The sequence below is a fragment of the Hippopotamus amphibius genome, chromosome 3 (assembly GCF_030028045.1).
Source record: "Hippopotamus amphibius kiboko isolate mHipAmp2 chromosome 3, mHipAmp2.hap2, whole genome shotgun sequence".
Taxonomy (NCBI): Eukaryota; Metazoa; Chordata; class Mammalia; order Artiodactyla; family Hippopotamidae; genus Hippopotamus; species Hippopotamus amphibius.
Window position 1 is genome coordinate 181,064,047 of NC_080188.1, and position 14,242 is coordinate 181,078,288.

The 14,242-nt window shown below is 40.3% G+C and overlaps 1 protein-coding gene across 4 annotated transcripts in view; it reads left to right on the forward strand.

Moving 5' to 3' along the window:
* Positions 1 to 2,822: 2,822 nt before the first annotated feature.
* Positions 2,823 to 14,242, forward strand: part of RAB3GAP2 (RAB3 GTPase activating non-catalytic protein subunit 2) — a 106,957-nt gene continuing 95,537 nt past the window's right edge. For all 4 annotated transcript variants that reach the window (XR_009052754.1, XM_057728479.1, XM_057728480.1 and 1 more), the window contains exon 1: positions 2,823 to 3,037. Coding sequence is in view for 3 of the 4 variants with exons in the window: in XM_057728479.1 (XP_057584462.1) it covers positions 2,923 to 3,037 (115 nt within the window). In the remaining variant the exon portion in view is untranslated. The remainder of the gene's footprint in view (positions 3,038 to 14,242) is intronic.

Genomic DNA, 14,242 nt, shown 5'->3' on the forward strand with positions numbered 1-14,242 from the left:
CAACTCCAATACCCAGACCTTTTCCTTCCCAGTTTCTTACCAAAACTTGCACATCCCTGAGACAGACTTCAGACTCCATTCTTCTCATTTTGTAGATCAAGAGACTAAGGCCCAGCAAGGTGACAAGAATTGCCCAAGTTCATGTGACCTATAAGCTGCCGAGATGAGACAGAACCTAGTCTCCTGAATCCAAGTCCATTGCTTTCTTTCACACTTTGCTCTCCACCGTGTCTCTCACACCTTCAGCCTCTAGCTGCTGTTAAAGATTGGCAAGGACCAGCATCTAATGCTCTGTGAGCATTTCTCTCTTAACAGTTATCAGTGCTCTGACTCACAATAATGGATACTCGGGAGTTTGCATTAGTCCTCTCTTGCGATTATTTGGTCACACTCTCTTCCTAGCTTCTGAACGCAGACCTTAGAGAGACACTGTCTAGGCTAGGATATGGAAAGCCTGCACGTTTTCTGCAATGTGCTTTCTTATGGCTGTGTGGTTAGCAATATTCACTGTGTAACACAATCCTCCCCCACTCCACAGAAACCATGGCAGCAGAACTCCAGAGGCATCCCTCTGCAGCTTTACAACTTCCTGGGGGAAGAGTTCAGTTCATGAATATGAGGTAATTTCTGTGAAGGGTATTTAAAGTCCTTAAAAACATTCATGAATGAGTCTTTTCAATACTACTTGGAAGGAAGTCAGGGACTTCACCATTGAAACTGAGCAGTAATGAAATTCAATGGAAGCCACACAAGAGATATATGAATGAATGCCCCAGGGCAGAACAAAGACCAGCTGAATCAGCCAAGGGCAGTTACTTAAACAAAATGCATTCACCTGAATAGGAACTTGAAGGGTTTTCAAGGAATGACACTGCATCCTTTCCCAAAGTGTCATGTGTTCTTTACCCATCTTATAAAACTAAGAATCTAAATTTAAATTTTATTCTAGTTTGGTCTTGGTGCTATATTTTAGGGTTAATCATCAGGGCTGGATGATCTGAGGAAGCATTGCATTTTTTTTTCAGATGGAAAAAGGGAGCACTGAAAGCTTAGCTTTTCTGCAAGCTTTGATTATAGAATTATAGGTCTCTGATGCTTAAGGAACCTTGTAGTACATCTAAACCAACCATATATTTTACAGGTGAAGAACTAGGCCCTGTTCATCTGATAACATAGAAATGATCTATCCTATTCTGTGAAAATCATTCTACTTTACAAACAGGAATTAATGGACTAGGAATCTGGGCACTAACTTATATTTGTTAAATTATTAGAGCTGAACACAGATCTGAAAGAAATGAATGCTCTGGACTTCATCTATTTGCCTTCAATTTATTCCCATCCCATTTTTCTGTCGTACAAAGTGGAAAACCACTTTAGGTTTCCTTTAGGAAGTATGTGAGTGTCTACAGTTCTTTATGTTAACATTAAAATAGTTCCTTTTGTCTATGAAAAATTAATCCATCAATCTAAGAAAGAAATGGTATTTTTATTTGAGCCACATTTGAGGATTATTACCTGGGAAAACCATCTCAGAAAGCTCTGAAAACTGTTCTGCCCACTAGAAGTCAAGGCACAGTTATATAAGCTTTTTGAGATAGAGGGCTGTACACCAAATGAAGTATTATTGACAGTTTACATAATTTTAGAAAAATCATTTAAACGGACTTGTCTTCTCAGAGACACAAATTTCTTCATTACAAAATTTGAGGTAAGACACTTTCAGAACAGCGTTGTGACTACCTAATTGGACAATGTATGGAAAAGTACTTTAAAAAATATAAATTGCTTTGTAAAAGAAGGGGGTTATTTGATTTACCTTGTGTACACATTCTATTTCATTTATTCCTCCAGCAAATATTTATTGAGCACTGTGTGCCACATCCTGTGCTAGACACATCCTGTGCTAGACACTGGATGTAAAGAGCATGAAATGACATCCCAACCTTCAGGAGTTTACAAAGAAGTCTGTTCCTGACCCCGGCAACCCTCCACCCCCACCCCCACCCCGACAAAACAAAGCAAGCAAAAACAACTAGGTGAGGTTCCCCGTTATGTTGTTATAGCACTTTGAACTCACTTCTTTCCTTCCTAGCATTATCCCAATTTCAGTTAAATAGTGGAGTAACTAATTGCTACTACCAGTATCAGCCACGAGAATTCTGAGCTCCACGGAACAAGTATTTCTTCTCTTTTGATCTCTGCTTTATACTCAACGCCTTGCGTGGCTGACACAGAAGAGAGGAGTATTTGTTGAACGGATGGATGAACGAATGAATGAAAACGAAAATGGATGCAGAAAACACGAGTACAATACAGTATATAACACGTACTAATTAGGCGTGCATAATTCCACAAGAATTTATAGGAGGAGCATTTAAGGCTAGCCTGGACGGGGCTGATTTCCAGAAGGAAATTTCATCTTTTCAAACTCAGATACTTGCATGATACCGACCCCCACTGGCCTGCCACTAGCTTAACAGGGGTTATTCTCTCAAATATCAGGATCGTGCCAATAGCACATCAAGAAGCCTGGTTAAATGACTCAAAGGCCAGCGCGGACAACGTCCCATTAGGTCATCTCTGGCTAAGAGCCAGAATGAATAAAAGGGTTCATTCCCGAGTGCAGGCGCAGAGCTGGGACTAAAGCCAGCTCCCGGCCTCCACGTCGACGTTGGACCCCCACGCCGCTGCTAGTCACGTGACCCGAGCCGCGCCAGCCTGGGCGCCCGGGCCGTCCCGCGCATGCGCCGTGCTCCCGGCGGCGGACGCCAGGGAGCTGACGACTTCCGGTTTGTTTTCCCCGCCCCTGCGTGGCTGAAGCTCTTCAGGTTCCCGGGTGGTGGCTGTGGTAGCGGCGGGGTGGCGGGGGGCAGGGCGTGGTGAGGTCAGGTGAATGCCCGAGCAGAGTTCCCCGGAGCCATGGCCTGCTCCATTGTCCAGTTCTGCTCTTTCCAGGACCTCCAGGCCGCCCGGGACTTCCTCTTCCCTCAGCTGCGGGAGGAGACCCCCAGCGGCGCCGTGCGGAGGGACCCCAGTAAGTGCCCCCGCCTCGCCGCGCCCTTCCCCGCCTCGGCCTGCGGGACCTGCTCGGCGGGGTCGGGTCTCCCACCCGCTCCCCTCCTTCTGCCCCGGGGGTCCTAGTTCCCTCAGCTCCTCCCCTCTTCCTCCTGGCCCGGATCCCCTGCCCTCGTCTTGAAGCAGCGTCCGCCCGCCCTGGCTGCGTCGATACTGTCTTCCTCTCGCCTAAGCCACTCCGCTCTCTGGCCAAACGCTGCGTCTTCCCTCCTCTGGTTTCTGCCTATCCCACTTCCCCACCCCCAACTCCTAGTTTTCTCTCCGCGTCTCTTCTCCATCTCCCCTTCCTCCAGCCCGGGGTCCCCGGTTCCGCTCTGCCTGCTCCGCGATCGCATCCTCCTCCCCATTCCTTGCCAGCTGTTAGCGCTCTATCCTGATTTTGCCTCAGCCCCCACGCTGCTCCCTGCCTGGGACTGTGGCCTTCTGCTACCTCCCCTTCCGAAAGTGTTTATCATCGCCCACACTCTCCCTTCTTCCATCGCCTTTCCTCCTATTCAGATTTAGAGAATAAGTGACTGACAAGCGAGGGACTCCTAAGGTGGTGAGTGGGCGGCTCCCAACTAAGGAAATGAACCTGTCAGGAAGTGAGAATCCACATCAGGAACTAAAGTTACAGTGGCATGGCCATGAAAAGTTAATTTGCTTTATTGGATGAGAGGTCTTCCGCCTATTATTATCGTCAAACAGCGTGACTTGCCCACGTAGTGTAAAATCCCGAGTCTGGTTTATTGGCTACTGCATAGTTCTTCAGAATTTCCTACATGTCTCCTATTGAAAGAGTGTATATTCTGTGTTTGATTTCTTCCTATTTCCAGTCGACTACAAAGCCACATGTGCAAAGCATAGGATAGTGCTGTCACTTTGTGCTATACTGGAATAGTGATGAAAGGCCCACTAAATAAGCTCCTCCCCTTTTTAAATATTTAGACGATATCAGATCAAACCTATTTATGAATATTTACTCTGTGTCAATCAATAGTGCTGCAAATCAAATAAGGTTGGTGGTCTCTGCCATCTAGGTGTTTACAGTTTACTGGAACAGTGATTGAGAGATATATATGGCACTAGGAGATACTTCCTTGAATTGGAGGTACTTAGGCCTGCCTTTGAAGTAGTAGTTAGATGAGTAAGGGAGAGATAATAGCACATGCAGCGGAAGGGAGACCTGAAATGGCATATTTAGAGAGTTAAGAAAGGCTGAATGGCTGAAGAGGAGAATGTGAGGGAAAAGGTGGGGTGTGTTGAAAGGTAATAAAGAGCTTGATGGCAAGGTGCCTTCTGAAAGGAGTGGGCTGCATATGAAAGACATTAAGCAGAGGAATACGGTGGTCAGATTTGTACTTAATGTAATCAACAGAGTTTTTGAATACTTGTTTTGTGCTTTGGCAGTAGTGTAGACGAGAGATAGGAAGCAGGGAAATTGGTTGGAAGGCTATTCCAATAACCCATGCAAAAGTGATGTGAGCTTGAACTAAAGTAGCTTCAGCAGGACTTGAGAGCAGGAGCTAGATTAGAAAGATATTAAGAAGGTAGAATCTGCAGGACCTAATGAAGATCTGGTGCTCAGGGTTGTAGCTGGTGAGTGAGAGGGAGTTGAGGATGCCTTTGGCTTTTGGCTTTGGCAAGAGTTTCTTTTTTACATATATATATAAATTTATTTACTTACTTATTGGCTGCGTTGAGTCTTTGTTGCTGCACGTGGGCTTTCTCCAGTTGCTGTGAGCAGGGCTTCTTTTTGTTGTGGTGGGTGGGCTCCTCATTGTGGTGGCTTCTCGTTGCGGAGCACAAGCTCTAGGCACGCAGGCTTCAGTAGTTGCGGCACACAGGCTCAGTAGTTGTGGTGCACGGGCTTAGTTGCTCTGCAGCATGTGGGATCTTCCTGGAGCAGGGATCGAATCTGTGTCCCCTGTATAAGACAGGCAGATTCTTAACCACTGCACCACCTCGGAAGTCCCATGAGCAAGGGTTTCTGATGAAGGAGAATGAAGGGGATAAGTTTTGGACCTTTTGCATCGTAAATGTTTGCAATTTGTCCAATTTTAAATGTATTCAGTGAATCCAGTCCAGCAGGTCTAAAGCTTAGTAAGAATCCCTGGGCCAGAGGTGTTAGTTTGGAAGTTACTAACAAAAAGTGTCAGTCAGTCTCAAGAGTTATGTATATACTGAAGTGAATGCAGGACTGAAGATGTAACCATAGAGGAGCACTGAAGTTTAAGAGTCAAATATAGATTGATGGGAAGAAGACTGAGAAAGACTAACAGAAAGAGAAGAAAACCAGGTGAAGGTAATGCCCCAGAAGTGAGAGAGACTGATGAAAGAGTGGTCAGCAGAGGTCAGCTAGGAAAAGGATGGAAAAGTGTTCATTGGCTTTGGGACGGTGGAGGTGACTGGGGCCTTAGGACAGTTTCAGTGGAAGGGTGGGGGCAGAAAGTATATTTACCGGATATCGAGGAGTTAAAAAATGAAGTTGCCTATTTCTGGGAGCCAGGTTGTGAAGGATGGTGGACAAAGGACTGTAGGTAAGGGATGTAGAGAAAAGAACACATTTTCTCTATCCCACTGCCCCTCCTCTGGTCCAGGCCACCATCTTCTCTCACCTGGGGAATGGTATTAGTGTTCTTTTAACATCTTCCTGCTTCTACTGTTGGTTTTGTTTTTCCTGTGTATAATAGTTTGCATCTGCTAATCCCAAACTCCCAAATTCCTTTCCTCCCCCACCCCTCCCCCTTGGCAACCACAAGTCTGTTCTCTGTGTCTATAAGTCTGTTTTTGTTTTGTAGATATGTTCATTTGTATGGTATTTTAGATTCTGTACATAAGTGATATCATATGGTATTTGTCTTTCTCTTTCTGACTTAACTTTGCTTAGTGTGATAGTCACTAAGTTCATCCATGTTGCTGCAAATGGCATTATTTTATTCTTTTTAATGGCTGATATTCCATGGTATATATGTACCACATTTTTATCCATTCATCTTTCTATGGACATTTGGATTGTTTCCATGTCTTGGCTGTTGTGAATAGTGCTGCTATGAACATAGGGGTGCATGTTCAAAATAATGTTTTTGAATTATAGTTTTGTCTGGTATATACCTAGGAATGGGATTGCTGGATCATGTGTCAACTCTATTTTTAGCTTTTTGAGGAATCTCCATACTGTTTTCCATAGTGGCTGCACCAATTTACATTCCCACCAACAGTGTAAGAGGGTTCCCTTTTCTCCACACCCTCTCCAGCATTTATTATTTGTAGACTTTTTAATGGTTTCTTGTAACTTGTAGACTTTTTAATGGTTTCTGGTAGTTGGTTCCCAAAAGCAGTCAGAGTGAACTTTTAAAGACATAATTTAATCATAACAGTCCTCTCTCTATAACCCTCTGTGCCTTTCAAATGTACTTAATATGAAAATCCAAAGTTCTCACATGGCTTACAAGGCCCTTGAGGCCCTGCTTCCTGCCACGTCTTGCACCTCATATCCTTCTCCCCTCATTTTTTAGGCTTTAAACACACTTTTTTGTTGTTAAACCAGCCAAGCCCGTTGGTGCCTGAGGCCTCTGCCCGTGCTCTTGTCCCTGCCTTGGATGTTCTGTGCAGATCCTTGCATGCTCGGTGCATCTTGTTCAGTCTCAACCTCCCAGGGAGGCCTTCTCTGAGCATCTAATCAAAAATAATCACCCCTACTCCCTTGTTCTCATTTGTTACAATCATTTCGTCTTGTTTATTTTCATCATCAAGTCTATACTGTTCAGTACAGTAGTCTCTAGCCAGAACTAGCTGTTGAAATGTGGCAAGTGTTACTGAAGAACTGAATTTTTAATTTTACTTAATTTTAATTCAAATTTAAAGAGTCAGATATGGCTAGTGGCTGCCATATTGTATGGCACTATAAATGCTAAAATTTAGGCACCAACAGATGGTATACTTGTCCAAGGTCACACAATGAAGGGTAGCCTTAAGACTGTGAACTTAGGCTATGATCCAGGCATTTGGGAATATAGTCATACCCCAGAAATCTAGATTAATTTATAATGTGTCTATGGGTTTGCAAATATTTAACTTATTACCCAGTTTTTAAAAATTTATGTATCTATATTTGGCTGTGTTGGGTCTTTGTTGCTGCACGCAGGCTTTCTCTAGTTGCAGTGAGGGGGGCTACTCTTTGTTGCAGTGCATGGGCTTCTCAGTGCGGTGGCTTCTTGTTGCGGAGCACGGGCTCTAGGCTCTCCAGCTTCAGTAGTTGCAACACTTGGGCTCAGTAGTTGTGGCTTGCAGGCTCTAGATCGTAGGCTCAGTAGTTGTGGCACATGGGCTTAGTTGCTCTGCAGCATATGGGATCTTCCTGGACCAGGGATCAAACCTGTGAGCCCTGCATTGGCAGGCAGGTTCTTAACCACTGTGCCACCAGGGAAATCCCAATTTATTACCCTTTTAATTAAAATTCTTAGGTGTATGTATGTTGGTATTACTGTGGCTACTAACAACTCACATAGAAAATAAATGGAGAAAGAACCTCTTAACCGGTGAGCCCCTTCACCAAACCTATATTTTACAGTTAGAATGGTGCTTTAATTTAGAAATAAAAATCAGAAAAATAACTTGTCCTATTGTAGATGGTTTACTTGGAATTCTTGGAATACTAGGACTACAGATTTCATCAGTCGCTCTGGGCCATCTTTTACAAAACCTCAGGCTTTGTAAAGAGCTCATCATTAAGAAAACCTGAACCTAAACTTCTGTGAGGGTGAAAATTTACAGAATAAAAATGAAGTTATGGTGGCATTTGGCTTTGCTTTTCTTCACTTTATTGTTGTAAATGATTATTTTATTGGGAAGGAGAAATAATGAGATCATTTTATTTAGCTTATATAGTTTTAATTTATTATACCAAGTTCATCTCTAGAGGATATGTAAAACCAAAAAAAAAAAAAGAAAAACCTCAATTACTTGTCATGATTTGTCCTAGGCAACTGATAATTTTGAAGACTTATCTGTTGGTTTAATAATTTCTTTAATGTGGATAGCTGCCATTGACATAGTGATACCTAGTGCTTGGGCATGCAGAACTCAGTACTGCTCTTCTGTACTTGAATTGTCAGAGAATAACAGTATGACTTTATGTTATTTTGTATCATCAATTTTAAAATGAGACTGTCTTCTATTGCTTTAAAGGAGATCTTGAACCCTACTATTTACCAGTGTTTACATTAGTGATAAATATTACTAATTGGTTCTACTCAATCTAATGCTGTCTTTAGACGTGAAATTTGGTCTCATACTTTGAAATTTTGGAGATGGAGATGGAGGTTGGTCCCCACCTGGCCTACAGTGACATAATTTCCAGGGAGGTTGGATTTCTGTACCAGAGCTTTCTGATACTTAAATAATTGAGTTAGGTGGAAAAAAAGAAAGAGAGGGAGGGAGGAAGGAAGGAAGGAAAGAAGGAAGGAAGGAATACATGTACAGAGAGGGAGAATCAAAATATTTGGAGGTAGTTTAGGTGTCATAATATTGTGGATCTATTAATTTACATAATAGTAAAGTAATTTTCTGTTGACATACTAATGAGGTAGAGCAGCTTTCCTTCTTGCCTCTTTTATCAGAAAGATAAAAGATAACCATACAGGGAATTACCTTGGAGTCATCAATTAAAGTCATATTTTTGTACAACCACTGAGAAAAGTTTGCTTTTTAGGATAACCTAAAATCATAGAAGAATCACTTTGGCATATTATAAATGGTGTAAAGTACCCATTTTTTTTATACTGAGTGAAAATGCTTTCTTTTGTTTGTGATCATAGCGGAGAGAGAAAAGTAATCTGAAAGTAGAATATATATAAGACTTTTAGAAAATTTATAGAGTTAACTGGATTTCATTAGCTATTTAAAAGTGGAAAATGATCTTAGAGATAAATATTTGTCCGTGACAAAACTGACACATGGACAGTTGAATTCCTTTATTCAGCTAATATTTCTTGAGCACCTACTATGTACAAAGTAGTCTTAAAGGTAAATAAAATTGGTCCCTCTCCTCAAGGAGCTTTCAGCCAATAAAGGAGACTAGTTTGTAAAGGAGTGTTAGAGGTGTTATGCTATAATTTGGAGAATGATAGTTGGAGAATGGAGTGTTGCTTCATGCTATCTAGGGGACTCCGGAAAGTCTTCATAGAGGCACTGTTATTTTCACCATGTCTTAATAGTTTATTAGAGGTCCATCAGGTGGAGAGAAAATAGTCAGTCAAGGGATGTGAAACAGCATGGGGTTCAGAAAGCTGCAGATAGTAAATTCTGGTGGAAGGATAAGATGTGGTGGGATAAAGATGGAGAGATTGGCAGAGGAGTTTAGATTTATGCAGTAGCAAGGAAGTAAGAATACCTTGGGATTATAGGGAAATTTGCTAAGAGTTGCTTAGGAACAGATAGTTTTAAGTGGATCAGTTTCCAGATGCACCTATGTAAATGCCTTCTTTCTCACCCTACCTTCTCCTGCTTTACTAAACAAAAGCTCTCCTCTCACACATTTCATGTATTATTATAGTAAGTTGCTTCCAAGGCATTTTTTAAAAAAATCTACCCTTTAAGGCACTGTAAATTCCCCCAGCCATCTCAACAAGAGATTTCCAAATAATTTTTGCTATTTATGTTTAATAATTATATGTCAACTTTTGTGAATAATGTATGTTGTTTTTCTCAGTTGTCTGCTTCTAATAATTGCAATAAGTCAAGTAAGAAAACTTTTAATACTTAGAGCCTTTGATCCCAAGAAAACGGTTTTTTCTCAATTCTTATCTTTTTGCAGAGAAATTTTTGTACTGACTACATATCTATTACATTAGGATAGCGTTCTGTGGAGGAAATGGAATGGAAATAAGAATTCAAGGAGAAAGGGGGACTTATAAAATTACTCTTAGAGAAGATAATCATATTTTTTAAATGGGTATTTGTGGGTATTATTTCCCAATAGTATTTAGAATCCACTGAATAAATTTAAAAGGATGATATAAATCTATATTAAAATATCCATGTTTAGTATATCAGAAATTACATTTTTTGTGCAAGGGACACATTATTGAAAAACTCTTCGGGGGTGTATATAATCAAAAAGTTTGAACACATTCTATAGGGCTGTTGTTCCCAATCTTTTTTTTTTTTTTTCTCCATCATAGCATGCATACAGAATGAGACCTAGGCCCTGAATAGTGAGAACAATTTTGAAGAAGGAGGACAAAATCAGAGGACTTCTACTTCCTAATTTCAAAACATATTACTAAGCTACAGTAATCAAAAATGTGTGGTACTGGTATAAAGATAGACAAATAGACTAATGGAATAGAGAGCCCAGAAATAAGCCCTTGTGTATATGATCAGATGATTTTTGACAAGGTGTCAAGACCACTCAATGGGGAAAGGATAGTCTCTTCAACAAATGGTGTTGGGAAAACTGCATATCCAAGTACAAAAGAATGAAGTGGGACCCTTATCTTACACCACATTCAAAAATTAGCAAAAAGTGGATTAAAGACCTAAATATAAGACCTAAAACTATGAAACTGTTAGAAGAAAACATGGGGGGAAACTTCATGACATTGAACTTGGCAGTGAGTTTTTGGATATAACACCAAAAGCACAGGCAACAAAAGCAAAAATAGACAAATGGGACTGTATGGAACTTTAAGAGTTTTCTGAATCAAAGACTGCAATCAGTGACGTGAAAAGGCAGCCTATGGAATGGGAGAAAATATTTGCAAATGATACATCTGATAAACAGTATCCACAATATATCAATATAAAGAACTCCTGCAGTCCAACAACAGCAGTAAATAACTCAAGTAGGAACTGAGCAAAAGACTCAAATAGACATTTTTCCGAAGATGTTATAGAAATGGCCAGTAAGCATATGAAAAGATGCTCAGTATCACTAATCATGAGAAACACAAATGAAAACTGCAATGGCTACTAGCTTGGCTACTATGAAAACAAACACCAGCTTGGCTACTATGAAAACAAACAAAAAGACAACCCAAAACAGTGTTGGCAAGGCTATGGAGAAATTGAAACTCTGCACGCTGTTGGTAGGATTGTAAAATGGTGCCACTGCAATGGAAAACAGTATGGAGTTTCCTCTAAAAATAAAGAAATAGAATTACTATATGATTGAGTAATCCCGCTTATGGATGTATATCGGAAAGAATTGAAAATAGTATCTAGAAGAGATATTTGGACACCCATGATCATAGAGGGACAGTTCATAAAAGCCAAGGAGTGGAAGCAACCCAGATGCCCATTGATGAATGAATGGAATGGGGTATATACATACAATGGAATATTATCCAGCCATTAAAAAGAGGGAAATCGTGTTACATGCTACAACACAAATGACCCTGAGGACGTTATGCTATGTGAAATATTCGCCACTTAGAGAAGGATAAATGCATGATTCCATTTATATGAATTATGTAAAGTAGTTACATTCACGGAAACAGGAAGTAGAATGGTGGTTACTAGGAACTAGGGAGAGGGAGAAAAGGGGTCTTGTTTAATGGGTATTACAGTCTCAGATTTGCAAGATGAAAAGTTCTAGAGATCTGTTTCATAACAGTGTGAATATACTTAACACTACTGAACTGTACACTTAAAAATGGTTACAATGATAATTTTTGTTACATGTTTATAACAAAAAATATATAAATTAGTATAGTAGTAAAGAAATGGGTCATAAAACATAAAACAAAGCTATTCATGGTGAGAAGTGACCTGCTAGAGGTTCCATTAGCCCCAGGCCCTACCTGACTGTCCTGAGAGCTGAGAGGATCAATATCTTGACTCACCTGTAACCCGTTTGCAGTTTACTGGGAATCTCTCCTATAGGCAGAGGGTATCCATTGATGGTTTTAAGCAAAAGTATAGCATTTAAGGATTTGAGTTGCAGGGAAATGGATTTGGGGGCTCTGAAAAATAGGTTGGGTAGTTCAGAGCTAGAGGTAAGTGACCATTTGGGAGATGTTCATACAAGTCCAGATCAGGGCCTTCAGAAGTGAAGACAAGACTGAGGCAGTAGCAGTGGTGATGGAGTTGGAAACTTGCTAGCTGTAGCAGTGGCAACCTATGCAAGGAGTCTGAGCTGAGAAATAGGATAACCAGGTTAATATATATATATTTTTTAATTAATTTATTTTATTTATTTATTGGCTGTGCTGGGTCTTCATTGCTGCACACAGGCTTTCTCTAGTTGCTGAGAGCAGGGGCTACTCTTCATTGTGGTGCGCAGGCTCCTCATTGTAGTGGCTTCTCTTGTTGTGGAGCACGGGCCCTAGGCGTGTGGGCTTCAATAGTTGTGGCACATGGGCTCAGTAGTTGTGGCACATGGGCTCAGTAGTTGTGGCACATGGGCTCAGTAGTTGTGGCTTACGGGCTCTAGAGCACAGGCTCAATAGTTGTGGTGCACGGGCTTAGTTGCTCCGTGGCATGTGGAATCTTCCCAGGGCAGGGCTCGAACCCATATCCCCTGCATTGGCAGGCAGATTCTTTACCACTGCGCCACCTAGGAAGTCCACCAGGTTAATATTTTAAACACGTTCTTTTGTCAGCAAAGAAGAGAATGAATGGGAATGGTAGGCAAAACTGGAATTAGAATGACCAGTTGGGTGGCCTTTACAGTATCTCCTGAAAGGGGAGATAATCTTTTCCTTAGATTCGTGTTCTTCAAATGTTATGTAATGGTCTACACAGTGACAATTCTGGAATTATAAAACAGCAAGTGTTTTTGAACGACTACTATACTAATATCATTTGGGACTGTTGACACCCTAAATGAACTTTCTCATGAGAAGGAATCCTTGAAGCTCTTAGGTGTCTGCCATGCTGTATTTCTCCTTTGAAAAGAAGACCAGAAACAGTCCCATGAATACAGATCACTTTTCTTTGTATCATGTGAGCCTAAGCCTCACATATAAATTCCTCAGAAGAGAGAATCTCAGGTCAAGAGAGATAATTACCCATGATCACATGACCTCATTTTTTTTTGTTTAAGAACTTTTATTGAGATACAATTGACATATCATTTCTTTTTTTAAGTATATAAAATCAGACATATAAGCTACCTTCTGGCTACTCATATCTCACCTTCCCAATGTTAAAACTTTAGTGTTTTGCTGTCTACTATAGTAGCCACTAGCCACATGTAGCTATTTAAATTTAAGTGTAAATTAATAGAAATTAAATAAAAATAAAAATTCAGTTCCTCAGTCATACTAGTTATATTTCACTGGCCACATGTACCTACCTAATAGAACACCTCCATCATTATAGAAAGTTCTGTTATAAGGTGCTACCTTAGTGAGACTCTTCCAGATTTTCTGCTTAGGCAGTAAACACAAACATGCTGCTTGGGTGTTTTATTTCTCTATCTTAAATTGTGTATTATGGTCTCATTCTTGTAGAATGTATATTCTGGCACTTTTTTGGTTTACTTATTTAATGTCAACATCTTTTCAAGCTGTATATATAATTCTGTAGCATTTTTTTCTAATGTCTGCACAGTATTCCGTGAAGACGTTACCAGGTTTTAGTTAACCATTCTCCTATCATTGAACATTTAGATTAATTCCAATATTTTTGCTATAAGAAAATGCTTCTGGTAAGCATCCTTATACATGCTTTACTTAACGATGCCGATATTTCTGTATGTAAATTTTGGGGGTTGGAATTGCTGAGTAATAGAAATTCACATTTTAATTGTTGATCATAGTTGCCCAGTTACTCTAAAAATTGGTCAGGTTCATTCCTATCCATGGTAAACAGAAGTGCCCAGTTACACACTTATCTTCCTTTGTTATCAGTTTCTTTGATTTTTGCTCTTCTGTTAAATGAAATGTGGTTCTTGTGTGATGCTAAGATAATTATCAGACTTCATTTGTATTTTTTTTTAAAACAGCAAGTAATAGCAAGATTAAGCCTGTATGGGCAGAATTTAGCTTAAATATAAGGAAAGTTTTCTCACAAGGACAATAATTGAGTATTAGAACAGATTACATAGGAAGATATTAAATTAGTTTTAGAATATGCAAAAATTAGCTTTGGTAAGCAGTGTTTATGTACCTTCACCCTCATTGACATTCCTTCACATTATTTTTTCCTGCTTTATATATAATAAATGAGTAACATATAA